The 17,085-nt window shown below is 38.3% G+C and overlaps 1 protein-coding gene across 1 annotated transcript in view; it reads right to left on the bottom strand.

The window, feature by feature from the left end:
• The window catches only part of LOC124265294 (vacuolar protein sorting-associated protein 8 homolog), a 38,749-nt gene that overhangs the window by 2,581 nt on the left and 19,083 nt on the right, over nucleotides 1-17,085 (bottom strand). The window contains 21 exon segments of the mRNA XM_046700083.1: nucleotides 1,604-1,802; nucleotides 2,422-2,588; nucleotides 3,250-3,330; nucleotides 4,258-4,340; nucleotides 4,493-4,574; nucleotides 5,755-5,852; nucleotides 6,174-6,237; nucleotides 6,544-6,633; nucleotides 7,192-7,348; nucleotides 7,509-7,648; nucleotides 8,051-8,149; nucleotides 8,727-8,811; nucleotides 9,230-9,369; nucleotides 10,514-10,606; nucleotides 10,950-11,016; nucleotides 11,769-11,803; nucleotides 12,582-12,655; nucleotides 13,046-13,091; nucleotides 15,208-15,280; nucleotides 16,067-16,109; nucleotides 16,781-16,922. Of these exon segments, the coding sequence (XP_046556039.1) occupies nucleotides 1,604-1,802; nucleotides 2,422-2,588; nucleotides 3,250-3,330; nucleotides 4,258-4,340; nucleotides 4,493-4,574; nucleotides 5,755-5,852; nucleotides 6,174-6,237; nucleotides 6,544-6,633; nucleotides 7,192-7,348; nucleotides 7,509-7,648; nucleotides 8,051-8,149; nucleotides 8,727-8,811; nucleotides 9,230-9,369; nucleotides 10,514-10,606; nucleotides 10,950-11,016; nucleotides 11,769-11,803; nucleotides 12,582-12,655; nucleotides 13,046-13,091; nucleotides 15,208-15,280; nucleotides 16,067-16,109; nucleotides 16,781-16,922 (2,058 nt within the window).

A 17,085-nucleotide genomic window follows, 5' to 3' on the forward strand; every position in this document is an offset into this window, starting at 1 on the left:
AATAGAATAATTATTGGTGTGGTTGAATATTTGTTATGTTTTATACATGAACATTTTAAGTTTTACACATTAATTCAATAACTCTACACTATTAACTTTACTCTCAGTTTAGCCTCCACTAAATGTCACACTGCATGCTCACAACTCTCTTTGTTCCAGTGCTTCCTGTCAGTTCTATTGTCCCACTGATAGGCCAAGCTGGCCACAGCTTAACCTCAATGTTCAGATTTAAAACTCACTTGCTCTCTTACTTCCGAAGGAAGGACACATTCTGTTCTCAAATATGTATAGAGATAGCATTTCTTATCATACGATGACATGAGGTGGGTTCATATTATGTCAAACCTTGTATATATGGATGGTTTCTAGTTTATTTTAATTAAGAAATACTGTTCATTCTACCCCCATGTATAGTGTAATTAAGTACACTTTTGTCCTGAACTATTATAGTTAAAGTACGAGGATGCTCGTACCCGTTGGAATCTCTACTTTGCAATGACAACTGACATGCTTTGTGACGTCGTTTACCAAGAGTACGTTTGATTATGAGGGGGCAGACTAGAATGGCCTAGTGACATCAATACAGTGTGATGCAAAGCACAAAGTGCTTTATCAGGTGATAAAGTACTGTCGGCGCCTTTGATCTTCTAGCGATGCATCTTAGAATTAAAAATATGTACTGTATAATGTAATTAGAATTTGATTTACTTGAAATATATCATATCTTGTACATATTTGTAGTTGAAGATGAACTCATTAGGATTACATGTACAATTAAAATAGCAAACTCTAACCTATGGACTAAGCAGCTAAACATCATATTATAACTGTATTTATTACATACTAGTACATTTGAATGGATGCCTGAATGTTTGATATAAGTGGTTGATTGACTATGTGTATGAGTATTGTATGTTTTATTGTACAGATTTTTGACTGGTAACAAAGATTTGGGTTTCACATATCTGGTATGTTTACTCCACAGCAGATGCGTAATACATATTCTATAATTGAACTAATAATAATATACCCTAAAAGATAATGATTTTTTTTTTCATTATATAATTGTCTTTTGTATTGCTGTACTTTGAAGTTTACACAGATTCCCAAACGTTGGTTGGTTGAGAGAGCGGTCATGTGATCTAAATATCAAGGTTCATTTCCCTTGAACCCTTCAAATCGTTCATACGTGTGTAAACATCGTTGATACGTGTGTGAACGTTTTCGAGACGATCTGGGTCATGTGAACTTTTGCCGGAACTACTTTCCGGGTTTTCCCCAGGATACTCGCTGTCGGGCTTGACTTTTTTTTCATTATATAATTGTCTTTTGTATTGCTGTACTTTGATAAATAGTTCTGATGTATTTTATAATGTATTTCACAAGATAGTGTTGATTTATGTTCGTTCAGGCTGTCACATTTGAAAATATACGTTAAGCTTTACACCCCACAGCTGTTTGTGTTCATTTCGGATACAACAAACATTATGTTTACATTTTCAACAATCAGTGTGTCACCTGAAAGGATCTTGTATAGTCACAAAGTGAGAAAGTTTGTAGCAAGGAGATACATAGTTCTAATAATCCTTTAACATGTACATACCTCCTTTGACTTGGACTTCTCCTGCTTGTGTAGAGCAGCTTGACTCGGGTTGGAGAGAGATCGGTGGAAGCGAGAGCTGTGTAGTCGACCTGTTCTCTTGGCATTACTGCACAAGTAGCACACCCATGTCTCCTCTCCATCTATCACATGGATAGACCCCAGCACCCTCAGACAAGCAATGTGGTAACTGTGCCCACACCTGCAGTAACATACACATCACAATATAACCTCATGTGTCTTTGGCATGTTATGACCTTACAAAGTGGGTATAAATTGTAAGGTAAATTTGGGATCGTCTTACAACTGGGAAACCAGATTTAAGGCCACAACTGAGTATTTCCGTTTGGTTATACAATGTAACAAGACCACAAATAATTCTTGATTGGTATCCTAGAGCCAAGTGTTATGGTTTATGGATAGTTAAAGTTGGAGGGGAACTGGTATAGCTGCCTTATCATATACAGCAAACTATAGTTATAATGAACTCAAGGCGGGCACCAATTTTAGTTCATCCTGAGTGTTGTTTGTTATTTGCATTTTTACAAAAATATACAGCAAATAACCAGGACAAAATATGCAATTTGTTATAGCCATCAGGTGTTTAAGGTGTGTTCATAATAAACAGATGCTGAGATATGGAATCAAAGACTGACACTGGGCCTGTGTTGGATGGGTTGTGGCATAGGGATGAATATAGTACCTGAAAACTGACACTAGGCCTGTGTCCGAGGAGTTGTGGTATAAGGATAAATGTTGTACCTGAAAACTGACACTGGGCCTGTGTTGGATGGGTTGTGGTATAAGGATAAATGTTGTACCTGAAAACTGACACTGGGTCTGTGTCTGAGGGGTTGACAAAGTTGCGGTTACACAGGTGGCAGCTGTCACCACGTGGAACAAAGCCTCGACTTGCAGCACCGGTCAGACTCCGCAGATGAACATGTAGATCATGATAAAGTAGGTTCTTGCACGCTTTCATCAAGGTCTGCAACAGAGCATCGATTTGTTGCAGAGTGCTTACAAAAAATATACCACCATAAATGCAGTCACATGTCTGGAATATACCATCATAAATGCAGTCACATGTCTGGAATATACCACCATAAATGCAGTCACATGGCTGGAATATACCACCATAACAACAGTCACATGTCTGGAATATACCACCATAACAACAGTCACATGGCTGGAATATACCACAATAAATGCAGCCACATGGCTGGATCACTGCTGAAGCTGTCATATCATGATACAAAATGAGCCAGGTCACATGGGCCAGATCCTTGGATACAGTTCCTACGGTACAGGATATTTATTCCCCTGGAGACTCTTTCCATGTAAAGCTTTTTCTATGGATATTAATTCCAAAGGCAGTTTCTGGAATATTTTCTCGTATGAATATTCTATCTTCCGGAAGCTTTTTGAAGCAAAAGTCAGTCCTAGTTAAATAAATGGAGGAGAGAATGTTATGAGACATTATTCCAAAAATAATATCTTTGGATAAATAATCCACTGCAACTTTTTAGCCAGAATATCACTACCCATGGAAATACTCCTATTACACCAGCATCTCAACAGGGGGCAGTTTTAATATATCCAGTTCCTAAAATAGAAGTACTATAGATCTATGTTGAGCAGCAGCCTACCTGTTCATAGTTGTAGTTCTCCAGCATCCCGATGATGAGCTCCTTCACCTCCCCGAACTTACCAGTGTTGTAGGTTGGGTCCTGGAGGAAAACAAGGAACTGTCACAACACAACTCGGGGATTTCCCATTCATTAGCATTCTGTTAGAAAATTGTACAGCTTTCTGCTTTCATAACCACAGAGATTTAGCAGACTGACAATATTGCATCCAGAGTACATAAAATTAATCCAAAACAATGCATGCTGGGTGCATTCACTGGGGCCCCTACAATCAATTCCATGAAGCCCACGTGGATAAGATCAGTAAATAGCTATCATTTGTTTTGCAGGTATTTTCCTATGGAGAAACATGTTTTTGAATCTACTTGATGAAATATTCACAACTGAGCCTATGTCAGACCTAATGAAAATATTTTCAAACCTTCCTACGACACATATACTAGAAGAAATATATGACAATTCGTAGAAGACATACAGTCAATCTATTCAACTAAAATAGAGCAACAGGGCCCGTAGCTCACCTGAAATACAGAAATGACAACATCTGGATAGGCATTCTGTGAAATTTCTCAGACACCATAGCTGGGATCATTCATTTAATGTTTCAGTCCGTTAGCCCTTGTAGTTTTAGTGGAGATATTGACAATAACAGATGGACAACAGACTACCTCCATAACATAATAAGCCCACAAACAAGGCAAGGTGAGCAAACAAAACCTCTATCCCCTACCTATCTTCCATTCTGTTATAATTTTATCAAAATCTTGTACTATGTTACAATGATTCTGCATGAAGTTCTGACAAACCCTGAAGTATGGAACATCACACCAGAAACCCAGAGTCAACATTGTCTGTAGATAAATAGATCTTAATTCAAACAGATGTATCCAGTAAAAATCATACTCCTTAGATGCAACAGTGCATCACAGTGCTGCGCTGTATTAGGATATGAAGAGACACGGCTCAAGTAGCACCAGAACACACAGAGTTCCGTGCACTGCTACACACCTGCATGATTTTCTTCAGTATGGCTGGTGGGGAGATGTATCCCATCATGCTGTTTAATACATGGTGGGTCATCTGCTTGAAATCTGAAATTTTTAAAATCATTTCTTACTTACATGTGTCCTGAAATGCATTTTCTTTTTCTGACGTATAACAATTGACCAAGTAGTTGACATAATGCTATATATCACCGACGTATAACAATTGACCAAGTAGTTGACATAATGCTATGTATCACCTTCTATGATCTGTTTATTTGCTGTATCTTTCATCCTCTTCTGGGGGGACATGATGTTCTCCAGCAGGGGGAACCACAGAGCCTGCACACAGTAGACAGAAAACAATGTTCACTTCAATATTTTGCAGCATCTCTTTGATAAAAGGTCTCAGTACTACGCTTCACTAACACTTAAATCATTTCTACAATCTGCCAGTATATATGGAAATTTTAAAAGGATGGCGTTAAAATCAAATACTGGCAAAGTACACCATATTTCCTCAAAACACCTTCTCTTATATATCTTTCAGATATTCTCCAACTCCAGCATCTAACTGCAGTAATGAGGAGATTCCTGTGCATAAAACCCCAGAAAGTCCTGCATACAATTGAGACTCCAGGATTTAATTGAACTCATTAAGGAAATGGGGCATATAATATTCTGTACAAAATACACTGACAGCAGAAAATGAATCCACAGGAGGAAGGTTGGAATGTACCTCTAGCTGTGGCTAAGTATGTTTTTGATCAAATGGATACATACAACATTTCACTGATTAGTTCATACCAATAGTAGTGGTGACTGGAAGAACGAACATTAACCGTGACACAAATGCTGCATAATCAGCCATTTCACAGAACCTGAGGGTCGGTGGGGTAGCCTAGTGGATAAGCGCTTGCTCTTCATGCCAAAGACCTTGGTTCAATTCCCCACATGGGTACAATGTGTAAAGCCCATTTCTGGTGTCCCAGTGTTCGCGAATAGTGTCTGACCCTCGTCAACGGTCCGATAGAAGTCTACAACCCACCGGCCCCAGTGTCCGACTGTATATTTCACAATGACTTTGACTGAAGTTGTTATATGTGACATGTGACACTTGTTTGCTGTTTATTTTATCTTAATTTTCTTATGTTTGTTAATATTTTCAATGCCAATTATGAGAAATGTTAAATCTGAAATGTGTGTTTAATTTTATTCCATGGGTCCTGTGAATTTTCAGTGGGTCAGACAGACATCTTAAACTTACAGGACCCAATGTCCTGTTACTTTGAAACACCATTCGTGAACACTGGTGTCCCAAGCCATTTCACAGAACCTGACTACCAGATCAAGTGTAGTGAACACTTACAACAAGCACGAGCAGCTTAATGGGGACTTATTCTATCCTTGAATCCAGCAAATAGTAAAATATTCACTTCTTACAATCCTAACAATCCTATAGATAATGTCTAGGTTCAGTGGTCACAGAAGATAGGATGATGCAATTCATTGAACATTTCACCTCACGTCCAGCTTCATCCATCTTGCCAGAGTTCCGCTGACAGAGCTGAATGATGACCAACAGGATGGCCTCCACCTCTTGGAACAGAACAACTGGATCTGGGAACATAAACAACACTAGTCAGCATCTTCATAGCCTGCTTTAATTCATGGCCACAGATATTGTTGTTTAAGTATACTATGTTGCTTTGTCAACAGGTTCTTGACAACCTGCATACCACCCTGAACGAAACAAACCAGGTCAATTCAGTATTTCGTGCTGTGATCACAAAACATAAACAAATAGTTATTACTACAGAAAACATTTGTTTACAGCCCATGTTTCCTTCAATGAACTATATCATGAATGCCAGTGATACCTAACACAGCCTAACAGTTACTGCTTATACACTGTTATCTGACTCGCACAAGAGAACCTACCTCTCTGAGATTTCTCCCTTGATTCAAGCACCTCCATAAGACATTTTATCTTGCTCTGCATGTTCTGGAATGTTAAAACAAGTTTGTATGGTTTAATTTCCACTCTTAAGTGAAGTTAAATAATATTGGCATGGCAGTTTAACGAGGTAGGAAAGCTTTAAGTACAACTTTGACTTTAAATAATTCTGTAAACAAAATCATAAATAATGCACTAAAATGCATTATCATAAAAATTGTTGCATGTTCATATTACCACCCTTATTAACAATAAATATAACATTAAAACCCCCTTCAGCAGGACCAATAAATGTATCAGAAGTTTGAAATATCATCCTATGATATCCAGAAATCTATCAGAACCGAACCGAACCTCCAAGACGATGCCAAACGCTCCTTGAATGTCTCCTGCCTTCTCCAGAAGGTACGCTGTGGCTTCAGACGCCTTGTGTTTCCTGCATATCTGTAACATGACACTTCAGTCACAACAATATACTGACAGATGAAATGTCCAAAGCACTCCTCTCATTTTAGCACAGACTTACAGTGATTCTATACATTAATGTTTTAAATAGAACAAATAATGATAATTTCACCAGTGAACATAAGATGTTATTGACAAGATATCTCAGTGTTTGGACATCTGTTATGGATTCACTATTATTACTGATGTACTGATGTACATTCAAGACAAAACAGATTCATACATTACATCAGCCTGAATACTTGTAATATCTGATCATGTAATTAGTTTTGGATAATGTGTATACAGCCTTTCCATCTAAACAGGACTTGGGTGGGATGGTATTTGAGTCTTCCAGCTGATAAAAATAGACACTATTACAGCAGCTTAACTATGTAGTCAAAATGTGTTTTTAGTCATTTAGGGTGTACCTCATAATCATACAATTTACAATAAATTACCGTAGGACAGTAAATTTGGTCTGAGAGACATCTGGATCTGGCTAACATCAGATTATCACTGATTCCACTATATTCTTCAGAATATCCCTTTGCCTACCTCAAGTGTCTCTTCAAGTCTATAGCCTTCATTCATCTTGATGAAGCTGCACACATCGTGGGGACGGTGCTCACACATAAGGTTGATATACAGCTCGATGATATTGGGCTCGATGGTGATCTGGCGATCTGTGTGGACAGCACTGCTCTGAGAGTCCCTGTAACCACCAAGCAGCAACATTGAACGTTTTCTTCCTAATTATGTAGTCACATGCATATTCCTATACACACAGTGAGTGTGGGAATATGAATCTGATCAGACCTCTGTAGATTACCATTCTGAATGCCTATTTGTAGGACATGAAGCTGACTGCCTACCTGTAGGATATGACTCCTTGTAGAAACTCAAACAGGACAGTTGGTTTATTCTGCAGTTTCCTGACGACATCGCTGAGGTTATCAGCCAGGCATGTAATAACAGTCTGAGCAGCCTGCTTGCAGTCTATAGACACCAGCTCCTGTTACACAAACAGAAGATTGATCGAGTGGTGACCACAATTATTGTGATAACATGAGAGGCTTCCAATTCATACAGTTTAATTTTCATAGTTCATTTTGACAGGTACATGCTGACCAGGACAATCTGGTGACTCGAATCATGGTGGTAAAACACATGTGCTCAGGGAGCCTTCATTGCATTCGATATTTTACGAGATCAGGGAGTGGCTCATTATTTTAAGTTGTATTATGACAATTATCACTATCACTTTGTCAACATGCAGCCATGTTGTACTGTAATGTCAAGCTGAAGTATACTTTAATCAATCACTTTAAACAATCAATATCACATCGTTCTGACTTCACACAATGTTAACAATAATGTAGTCTAGTCACCAACACCCACCAAGAGCTGTTCCTACCTGTAGATTTTTGAGAGCTTCTGTCCTGACTGAGCCCTTTTCTACAGCAGTGTATCTGTCACTCTGAATGATGCTCTCGATGTAACTGAAGGAATGGTACTGAAGAACAAACATCAGTGCTTGGATACACAGAATAAAGACCCACCATACACAAGTGAGCAGCTTCTATGCTGCTATGCCATACAGTTATTGGATGAGCAATAACAAACCAAGCATTTTGAATGGTAAATGCTGGAACATTCCAAAGACAGGTTACAATGCTACAAACAAGAGGTATGTTCCACCCTTATCACTGAGGATACCAAGAATGGAATTGATACATTGTACAAATACAGGTGAGGTGAAATTGGGTTTTACGTTGTGCTTACAAATATAGGTCTTCAGCAAGACTACTGAACAGTTAACCACTCAATCACCCAAATAACTGCCTGTCACAGATCATTCCCTCATAGGAAAAAACATCTCTCACTGGTCACCCTTGTAAATGATGTCCTCTGTTAAATGGCACATAGTAATCAATAAAATCATAAGATGGGTATATCAACTATCACATAATGTTGACTGGACATATACTATGCATATATACAGGACTCTCCTCAGTATGATCAAACAAATACCAATGGATTGTACTGACCTGCAGTTAACCAAGTCAATGGTATCACTTGGCAGGACTTACCCGTCTGGAGGGATCCCGTAGATAACAGCCAAGGATCTTGTCATATTCACGCCGCTTCTCATATAGGTATTCACTCACACGGTAACTGAAAGATGGCACCAAGAAGTGGCATTGGACTTATCACTGACTATTAAACAGCTGGCTTGAAATCATTCATTGTAAATTTCAGCATCAAAAGTGTTAACTCATTCAAATATAATCTGAATGTGGTTCCTTTTTGGGTGGAATAAGTGAGTTGGGTTCAATGAACACTATTTCAACGATTTCCAAGGTTTACCTTAGTGTTGGATAAGGTTAAAAGTGACTTAGATTGCAGACCTTTTTCCCAATACCGTAAAACTATGGATCTGCCAATGGGATAAACCTTTACCAAGATTTAAAATGGTTACAATGAAATCTAGGAGCATTCCTACAACTTAATTGCACTCACATTGACAGACAAGCCTAATTGTCATGTTTAAAAGAATGGTTGTAGTAAGAATGATCCATAACTATCAACCTACAACTTAGCGTTTTCTGCAAGACGGAGTAGTCTCCCTTCATCAAACTGCTGCAGTCCCCCAGCATGGATCAGTTCCATGAGTGCTTGTTGTCTCTCCTCGTGGCGAGATTCATCCTCAGGATTTGAGAGGAACTCCAACACCTACAACACAGAAACTGATTTCATGAGGCTTTTCTTTCTCCAACACCTACCAGCAAATATAAACAGTTAAGGAATGAGGTTAATTTATATTCTTACATTTCTGATTTCAAATGATCATGTATCATACTTTGGATTCTTGTGGCTACGTCATTCAATCAAGTCTGCTTCAATGCAATCGGTGTACAAGGATTAGAGTACTGACTAGGGGATGCACCGGAAGTGTGAAAGTCAGCTATATTTCAGTGACAAATAGAAGTATCAAAAGCTGATACTGATACAACTAAACAACTAAAGACATATGATAGTTTGGGATATGTGTGACAATTTACACAAATGACGCAGGCTCTGTGGGCATATACCTGCAATACTAAGGTGTTTGTTGGTTTGTTGCTGAGGATAATGTTACCTGTTCAAACAGCACTATGTTGACAGACAGACAGACGATTTATGAGAGACTTACAATAAAAGTACACTAAAAATACAGTAAGAAATGGTAAAATGTATATAGTCGCGGTATGAACAATATGTACATTTAAATAAAGAAGATACGTATATATTTACATATAAAGAATGCTTCTTCATTTTGTTAAAATGTCAAGGCTTCTTGATTTCGTTAAAATGTCATGGCAGGTTTTGGCAGTGTAAAAAGTAAGATGCTGACATGATAAAATACGACTAAACATCTGGTCCGTATTTAAAGTATCTAAATGATGGTGTTCTCATGTCTATACTAGGGTTTGTTGCTGAGGATAACATTACCTGTTCAAACAGCACTCTGTTGACAATGATGGTGTTCTCATGTCTATACTAGGGTTTGTTGCTGAGGGTAACATTACCTGTTCAAACAGCACTCTGTTGACAATGATGGTGTTCTCATGTCTATACTAGGGTTTGTTGCTGAGGATAACATTACCTGTTCAAACAGCACTCTGTTGACAATGATGGTGTTCTCATGTCTATACTAGGGTTTGTTGCTGAGGATAACATTACCTGTTCAAACAGCACTCTGTTGACAATGATGGTGTTCTCATGTCTATACTAGGGTTTGTTGCTGAGGATAACATTACCTGTTCAAACAGCACTCTGTTGACAATGATGGTGTTCTCATGTCTATACTAGGGTTTGTTGCTGAGGATAACATTACCTGTTCAAACAGCACTCTGTTGACAATGATGGTGTTCTCATGTCTAGCCATCTGCCGAGCCAGGAATGTGAAGAGGATTCCAACTTGTGTTGGCTGAAACAAAATATGTCCATTGTCAGATGTGACTTACAAACAATATCACCCATGATTAACTGTCAGCAACCTAAATTAATTCCAAACATATCTTGTTTCATGGAATAGACAACCTTAAAATCCATTTTAAAAAGTAAGTAAAAATGAAATTCTTACTTTATACATATTATTGTTTTAATGTTTGAAATTAGCTTCAAACACATTATGAAACCAAAACAAATACAAAATTGAATAAACCTCCTGCTGATTTATTTTGTAAAACAAGAAACCAGTTGGACACGCCTGATGTTATTGAGCTTCTGCTGGTATTGAGAGAATACATGGAGCTGAGGGTGTGACTCACCGTAAAACCCACACTCTCCACCATGATTTGCAGCAGAATGTCCACGACCCTCTGTCGCTTGGCAATCCTGTCACACATAACACAGACATGTCATCATACATATTATGTGTTAACAGAGCTACAGATAACGTTTTGGGTCACAGAATTATGTACTCGCTTGCGTTCATCTCAGTTGGGTATCCTAATTTTCTGTTGAGTAACCAAATAAATTATACTCACGTCACTCAAACTCAATTGGGTATTTTGCCATTTTCCGTTCATTTTAAAAATGTAATAAAGTTTAGATGATAGTGTTTGTTATTTACATTTGATCTGTGATATGAGAAACGATAAGAAAGACTGCAAGTTGTCAAGTTCATGTCCTGAAATAGAACCTCTCAATATACCTCAGTTATATTATCTATCCACCGGTACGCAAGCTCAGATTTGACATTTTGTGTGTACGCATGTAAGATCACATTTATGGAGTATTTACAAAAATTCAAGCGTACCTGTACACAATAGACTAAATAGGAATTGTGTATTCACATAAATATTTGTGTAATTTACGCAGATACACAGCTTATCTGTACCTCTGTGTTAACATTTTTCCATCCGGAATCTTAATCATGTAACATATGAAAGAAGCACTGAAAATATGCATCTACAATAAATATTTCTAATCACCTGTATATAGCTTGACAACAGGACCTATGTATTTCTTTGTAAATATCCCATATTTGTCTGTCATCTCAACTTCTCCCATCAATATACATCAAATCAGAATGACATTTACAGGCAACATTACCAGTATATCTATTGATGTGCCTGGATACCTACCCTTTCTCGGAATTGAATTCACTTTCCTCGAAAGCCTGAAACCCAAACACATTTATATAAGACAGTATTATTAGTAATTATTGTTATTAGACAAAAGATCCATGCACGTCTAAACAGGAAGACAAAGTCATGGATAAGCATGTCCTTCTCAAATAGGTCACAGAAATCATGGCATATTTCAAATGCCTCAGTACACCAAAACACGTAAATTACAACAAGTACAACTGCCATTATGATTGATGACTAAACCAAATGATTCCCTCTATTTTATCCTCTTGTGATACAATGCAAGGACATGCATTGTAATCATGGTACTCTTAACACACAGCTTTTTATCTACATAAAATATTCCAAATACTTAAAATCATAATTCCACCGGGGCGGTGGGGTAGCCTAGTGGTTAAAGTGTTGGCTCGTCACGCGGAAGACCCGGGTTCGAATCCCCACATGGGTACAATGTGTGAAGCCCATTTCTGGTGTCCCCCGCTGTGATGTTGCTGGAATATTGCTAAAAGCGGCTTAAAAACCAAACTCAGTCAGTCAGTCAGTCATAATTCCACCACTAAACTAAAAATAATCAGACAATTCCTGAACTGAAGTATAATATAGCGCTTGGGTGTTTTCAACAGTTTCAGCATTATAAGCAATGCACTGCCTCATCATGGTACAATGTCTCACAGCAACCTGTTGCAAGTCACCACGCCTTACCACCAGATGCCATCTGATGTGCTTACACATTTTCATGAAAACAATACTTTCAAGTGTCAAACTGCTGGGTGATCAGAAACATGTTAGATATACATGTCCACCTACCAGTGCCAAGACATTGAGGAACTCTCTGGTGTCAAACTGCAGCAGTGAGCGGAGGTTGGGGTAGGCCGGCTCATCTGGAAGAACACAGTAAGTCAGTTCACTGGGGCTCTCAGATATCTTACATTGTTTACATTTCTCACAGATCCATTTTGACAATACTGAAACTCATGCGTACTTCATTACCTCTCGGGTGCTACAGACATTTGTTTTGCTCCTTGAATGAAGTAAAAGAAGATTTCCAACAATGTCAAATTACTGATGGTCAGAAATGTTAGACTGCATTTCGTTGTTGAAGCAGATGTGAAAAATGGAAGACGTATCAAAGTTTCATTTACTGTTCCATCTTATCACTGTAGAAATAGAATTCAACACAACAACTGTTTAAGGTAGTTGTGCACTGCCTACAACAACCTTGGTTAGTGTCTTGCTAATATATACATCCTGTACAACATGGCTGAGCTCACCTTCTGTAGGCTTCGATGTATGCAGACATGTGATTGTCATGAACACCTGGAACAGAAGAACATCTTTAGCATCTCATTCCCAATAACATCATTCTTTCTAAATATGCAACCAGTTACTGTCGATCTTGTTTATGTCAAATGTAAACAGGGTAATATCATTCTCACTTGACCTGATAGATCATAATGCATAGTGCAAACAACCAGACAGTCTGTGTGACAAATGTCAGTCAGTGTTCCCACAGAGCCTTTGTTATTTCCCCACAGAGTGACAATGATGAAGCCATCCATTAGTGATGTGCCAACATGCTTGAGCTGTGGATAGAGTAGGAGATGGAGCTGACCTTTTCATAGTGTCTGAATACTTCTTTGATGGGCATTTTAGAAGTTGAATTGATGAAGAAGGTAATTATATAATCATATTCAGACACTGAAGAATGATGACAATTTTTATGGATAAACAAATTCTTTTATTCTGTGAAATATATATATTCAGACACTGAAGAATGATGACAATTTTTATGGATATACAACTTCAAAATATCCACGCACTTGCTTGACAACGACATTAGAATGTCGAAACGTCGCCATTTTGATGAAAAACATTTTATGATGAAATTGATATTTTATACTTATCCTGACTCATACATTATTGCTTGCTGACGCCATTCTAACAAGTTGTTTACAACCCTGGGAGCTTGCTGACATGTGATATTCAAATCAGGTGTCAGCAAGCAATAACATATGAGCCAGGTTAAGGAAAAGTACAAATAATTCCTTTTCAACTGAAAAGGAGTCCATGTGAGAAGAGAAATTTCCTGAACCTGAAGAAATCTAGACTTGCTTCATTGAGGGTTTAAAGGTCACATGCAGCGTAAAACACAACTTTGCAGATTCTGATACCTTCGGTATGGACGTGCGAAACAAATCATCAAAATGCAATTTCAAGTTATAAAGTTGAAAAATAGCAGCGATAATAGAAAAACCAGCTGGCGATATCGGAGTTCAAGCGATTCACAAATTTTCCCTCGAAAAATTATTCAAAGAGCAATTGGTGTTGAAGCTAAAATTTCATGCTCTTGGAGGTCGAGTCCTACCTTGGTAGTAGTATGACAGTTCTGATCATATCATGGGTTTCAACAGCTGGATGACTCGCTCATAGCATGTGCGCCAGTGAAATGGGGTCCATGCGTGAAGTTGGAATGCTTCTGGCTTTCGTCGCTTGTTTAGTGTGAGGATGTTTTAGTAGATTCCGGCGCAACTTGGAAGGCGGGTTGTCGGATGAATGCTTTCGGTGAAGGCTTTGGTGTAGGCTATTTTTCATAATGTTTTGTTGATATCTCACGAAGCATTGAGCTTTTATATGTTATGACAGTAAATAAACTGTTTATATAATTTCATTTGTCTATTTCACCACCGCGTTCTTCTTTGCGAGTCCCGACTTTCTCAGTTCGATACGCAGAAAAGCAATGTCATTATTTAAGCGTTGACAGAATTTCTAACTGTGATATAGATATGTCGTTGTCACAGACAAAACTCAATGCCTTGTTTTATTGACACCTGTGTGTCTGCCTGCCTGTCTGCTAATGACAATATTCAATACACAACTTCACGATCACTGACCACATGCAAGTTTGAACTTAACACCAATCGGGGCTATACACCATAAAACAAAAGCGCATTGATTTATGGCCCGAGTTCATTATGTAATTACACAGACAGGCAGGTGTGATGCTTGAACACATGACATGTTATGATGTCTGTTGATTACAAAATGTTATACACAAAAATGGCATGTATTTACAAAACCCAACATCTCTATATATACACACACAATGAGCTGTGAGGCGGCATCTGCAAATGAACCAGCCGTTACACTTGAGTGCACACCACCCGCTCTGACTGGGTTCGGTATCGGCTGCTTCGTTTGAGGGAGGTAAACCCAAGTACAAAATATTGCACTTTTCATATTTGCGATTATACGCTTATAATTTTTGTTTATTTGTTTTTTTCATAATCAGCAATGCATATTATATGTCATGAAGAAGTGATAATTGTGTTTTAATTATGTTTGATTTTTTGGTTGCATGTGACCTTTAAGCATTGCAGAAAGGGCTAAGCAGAATGGGAAATAATGCGGTTCAGGGACTGTGAGACTGACTAACCTTTTCCTTGACCTCCTCCACATGCTCTTCTGGAATGTCTCCAAAGGGGTAGGCTCTCCCAGCCAGACAGCAGCTGCAGAACAGGTGACACATACGTTGATCATAAGTGCCGTTACATCAATGACAAAGTTCCAGGCAACCAAGAAGATTTCTTTGAGAGGTACATTGGAAGGGCAAATAATATAATAACATTTTCTTTCTTTTTCATCCTTGAATTTTAGTGTATGAAACATGATTATTATTATTAATACACATTTCCCACTAGCAACCTTTGTGTTTGTAGCTCTGTTTGGTACCCTTCATTTTGAGCATGATTTACATAGCATGAGACTTTTAGTAGAAAACAAATTGAATTACTCTTATGAGAGAGATAAAAGCGATAGAGGTGGTTTACAACACGGGTGAAATGAATTCTGGGTGGTGAAATGTTTCAGGGTGTATGTCAAAACCGAGTGTGACACAGTAAACACAATAGCAATAATAACCAGAATGACATCATCAAAGCTAACCAATGTATCCTTTCTTAGCTGTCATGAACAATACAAATTCTGTATCAATAAACATGATAACATCACAAACAATAATAGTCAGAATTCTACCATCATTTTCAAAAGATATTAGGCAGGAGGCATTATATTTATATTTAAACAGTTTACTTAATGAAATAAAGACAGAAAGGACACAGTGAATCTTCGTATCTCAGAAGGTACTTGGGGCCATACAACAATGTGTTTGAGTTGAAGTGTTTGGTAGTGAGATTCCTGGGGATGAAAGTCTAAAAATAAACTTCTAAAAGCCTAATGTCTGTCATGCTTCTAATAGAGAGGATTGAAGAAGTGTGTTGAACATGTGAACCCACCTGATGTAGACCAGCAGTTTATTCCCAAGTTTAATCTGGCTATCTGTAAAACAAAACAAACATGAAATACTCACACCCCTGCATTATGTCTGTACCTGTACCTACTTTTATGTTACATGGAATAGTGATAGATCTTATCTTTAGAACACAAAGACATTGCCGGAATCCGGTTAAATAAGATATGGTCTTTTCAACCCAAATCTCCCTACTTGTCATCTGTTATGTCTCACAAAGGTCCAATTTTGAGAAAAGAATATTAATGGACATTTGTAATGTGTTGAATCAACCACTGATGTAAGCTACATTTATTATTACCCTAAACAAAAACGATTAGTGTGCACTTCAATCCCATTTTCAGTATGGAAGACAATGGACAATAGATAAGATGAATTCAATCCAAATAGCTCTAACTGCATCCCACAGACTGGATGGAGGGAAGGCCCACCTGCACATCTGTCATGGCAACAAATTAGAGTTCCCATCATGCACTGCTTCTTGCATGTCATCCATTCTAGATATTAATGCAAGGAATTGCATAGGCGGATCCAGGGGGGGTTGCAGGGTGCGCACCCACCCACCCCACTTTGTCCTGAAAGTTGATTAAATGACCGTTGAAACTCTGGTGAAAATGAAGTGTGCACCCTCCCTTTTCTCAATAGTGTGCACCCCCCCCCTTTCTCAAAAAGCTGTATCCGCCCCTGAATTGGTACTGACCTGTGAGCTGTTTGCCGGTTTTCACAGCTGACGTCAGTAACAGCAACAACTCCTCCAGGGGTGTTGTGTAGTCATACATGCCCTTGTTGTACACATAGATGATGGCATCATACAGGCCATGGTCCCAGCACAGGTGAACCACCTGCATACAGACACACAGTTAACGTGGCCATATTAAGTTAGGTTTAACACTACTTGAATTATATCATGGTGTGTCAGCTTACAATTAGAAGACAGGATCAGGTGAGAATGTTCAAAGATGTCTACACTTTGAGTGGTGATAAACTTATCAACTTCATCAGTGC

Source organism: Haliotis rubra, unplaced genomic scaffold (genome assembly GCF_003918875.1).
Source record: "Haliotis rubra isolate DU_JTF1 unplaced genomic scaffold, ASM391887v1 Scf97, whole genome shotgun sequence".
Classification (NCBI taxonomy): domain Eukaryota; kingdom Metazoa; phylum Mollusca; class Gastropoda; order Lepetellida; family Haliotidae; genus Haliotis; species Haliotis rubra.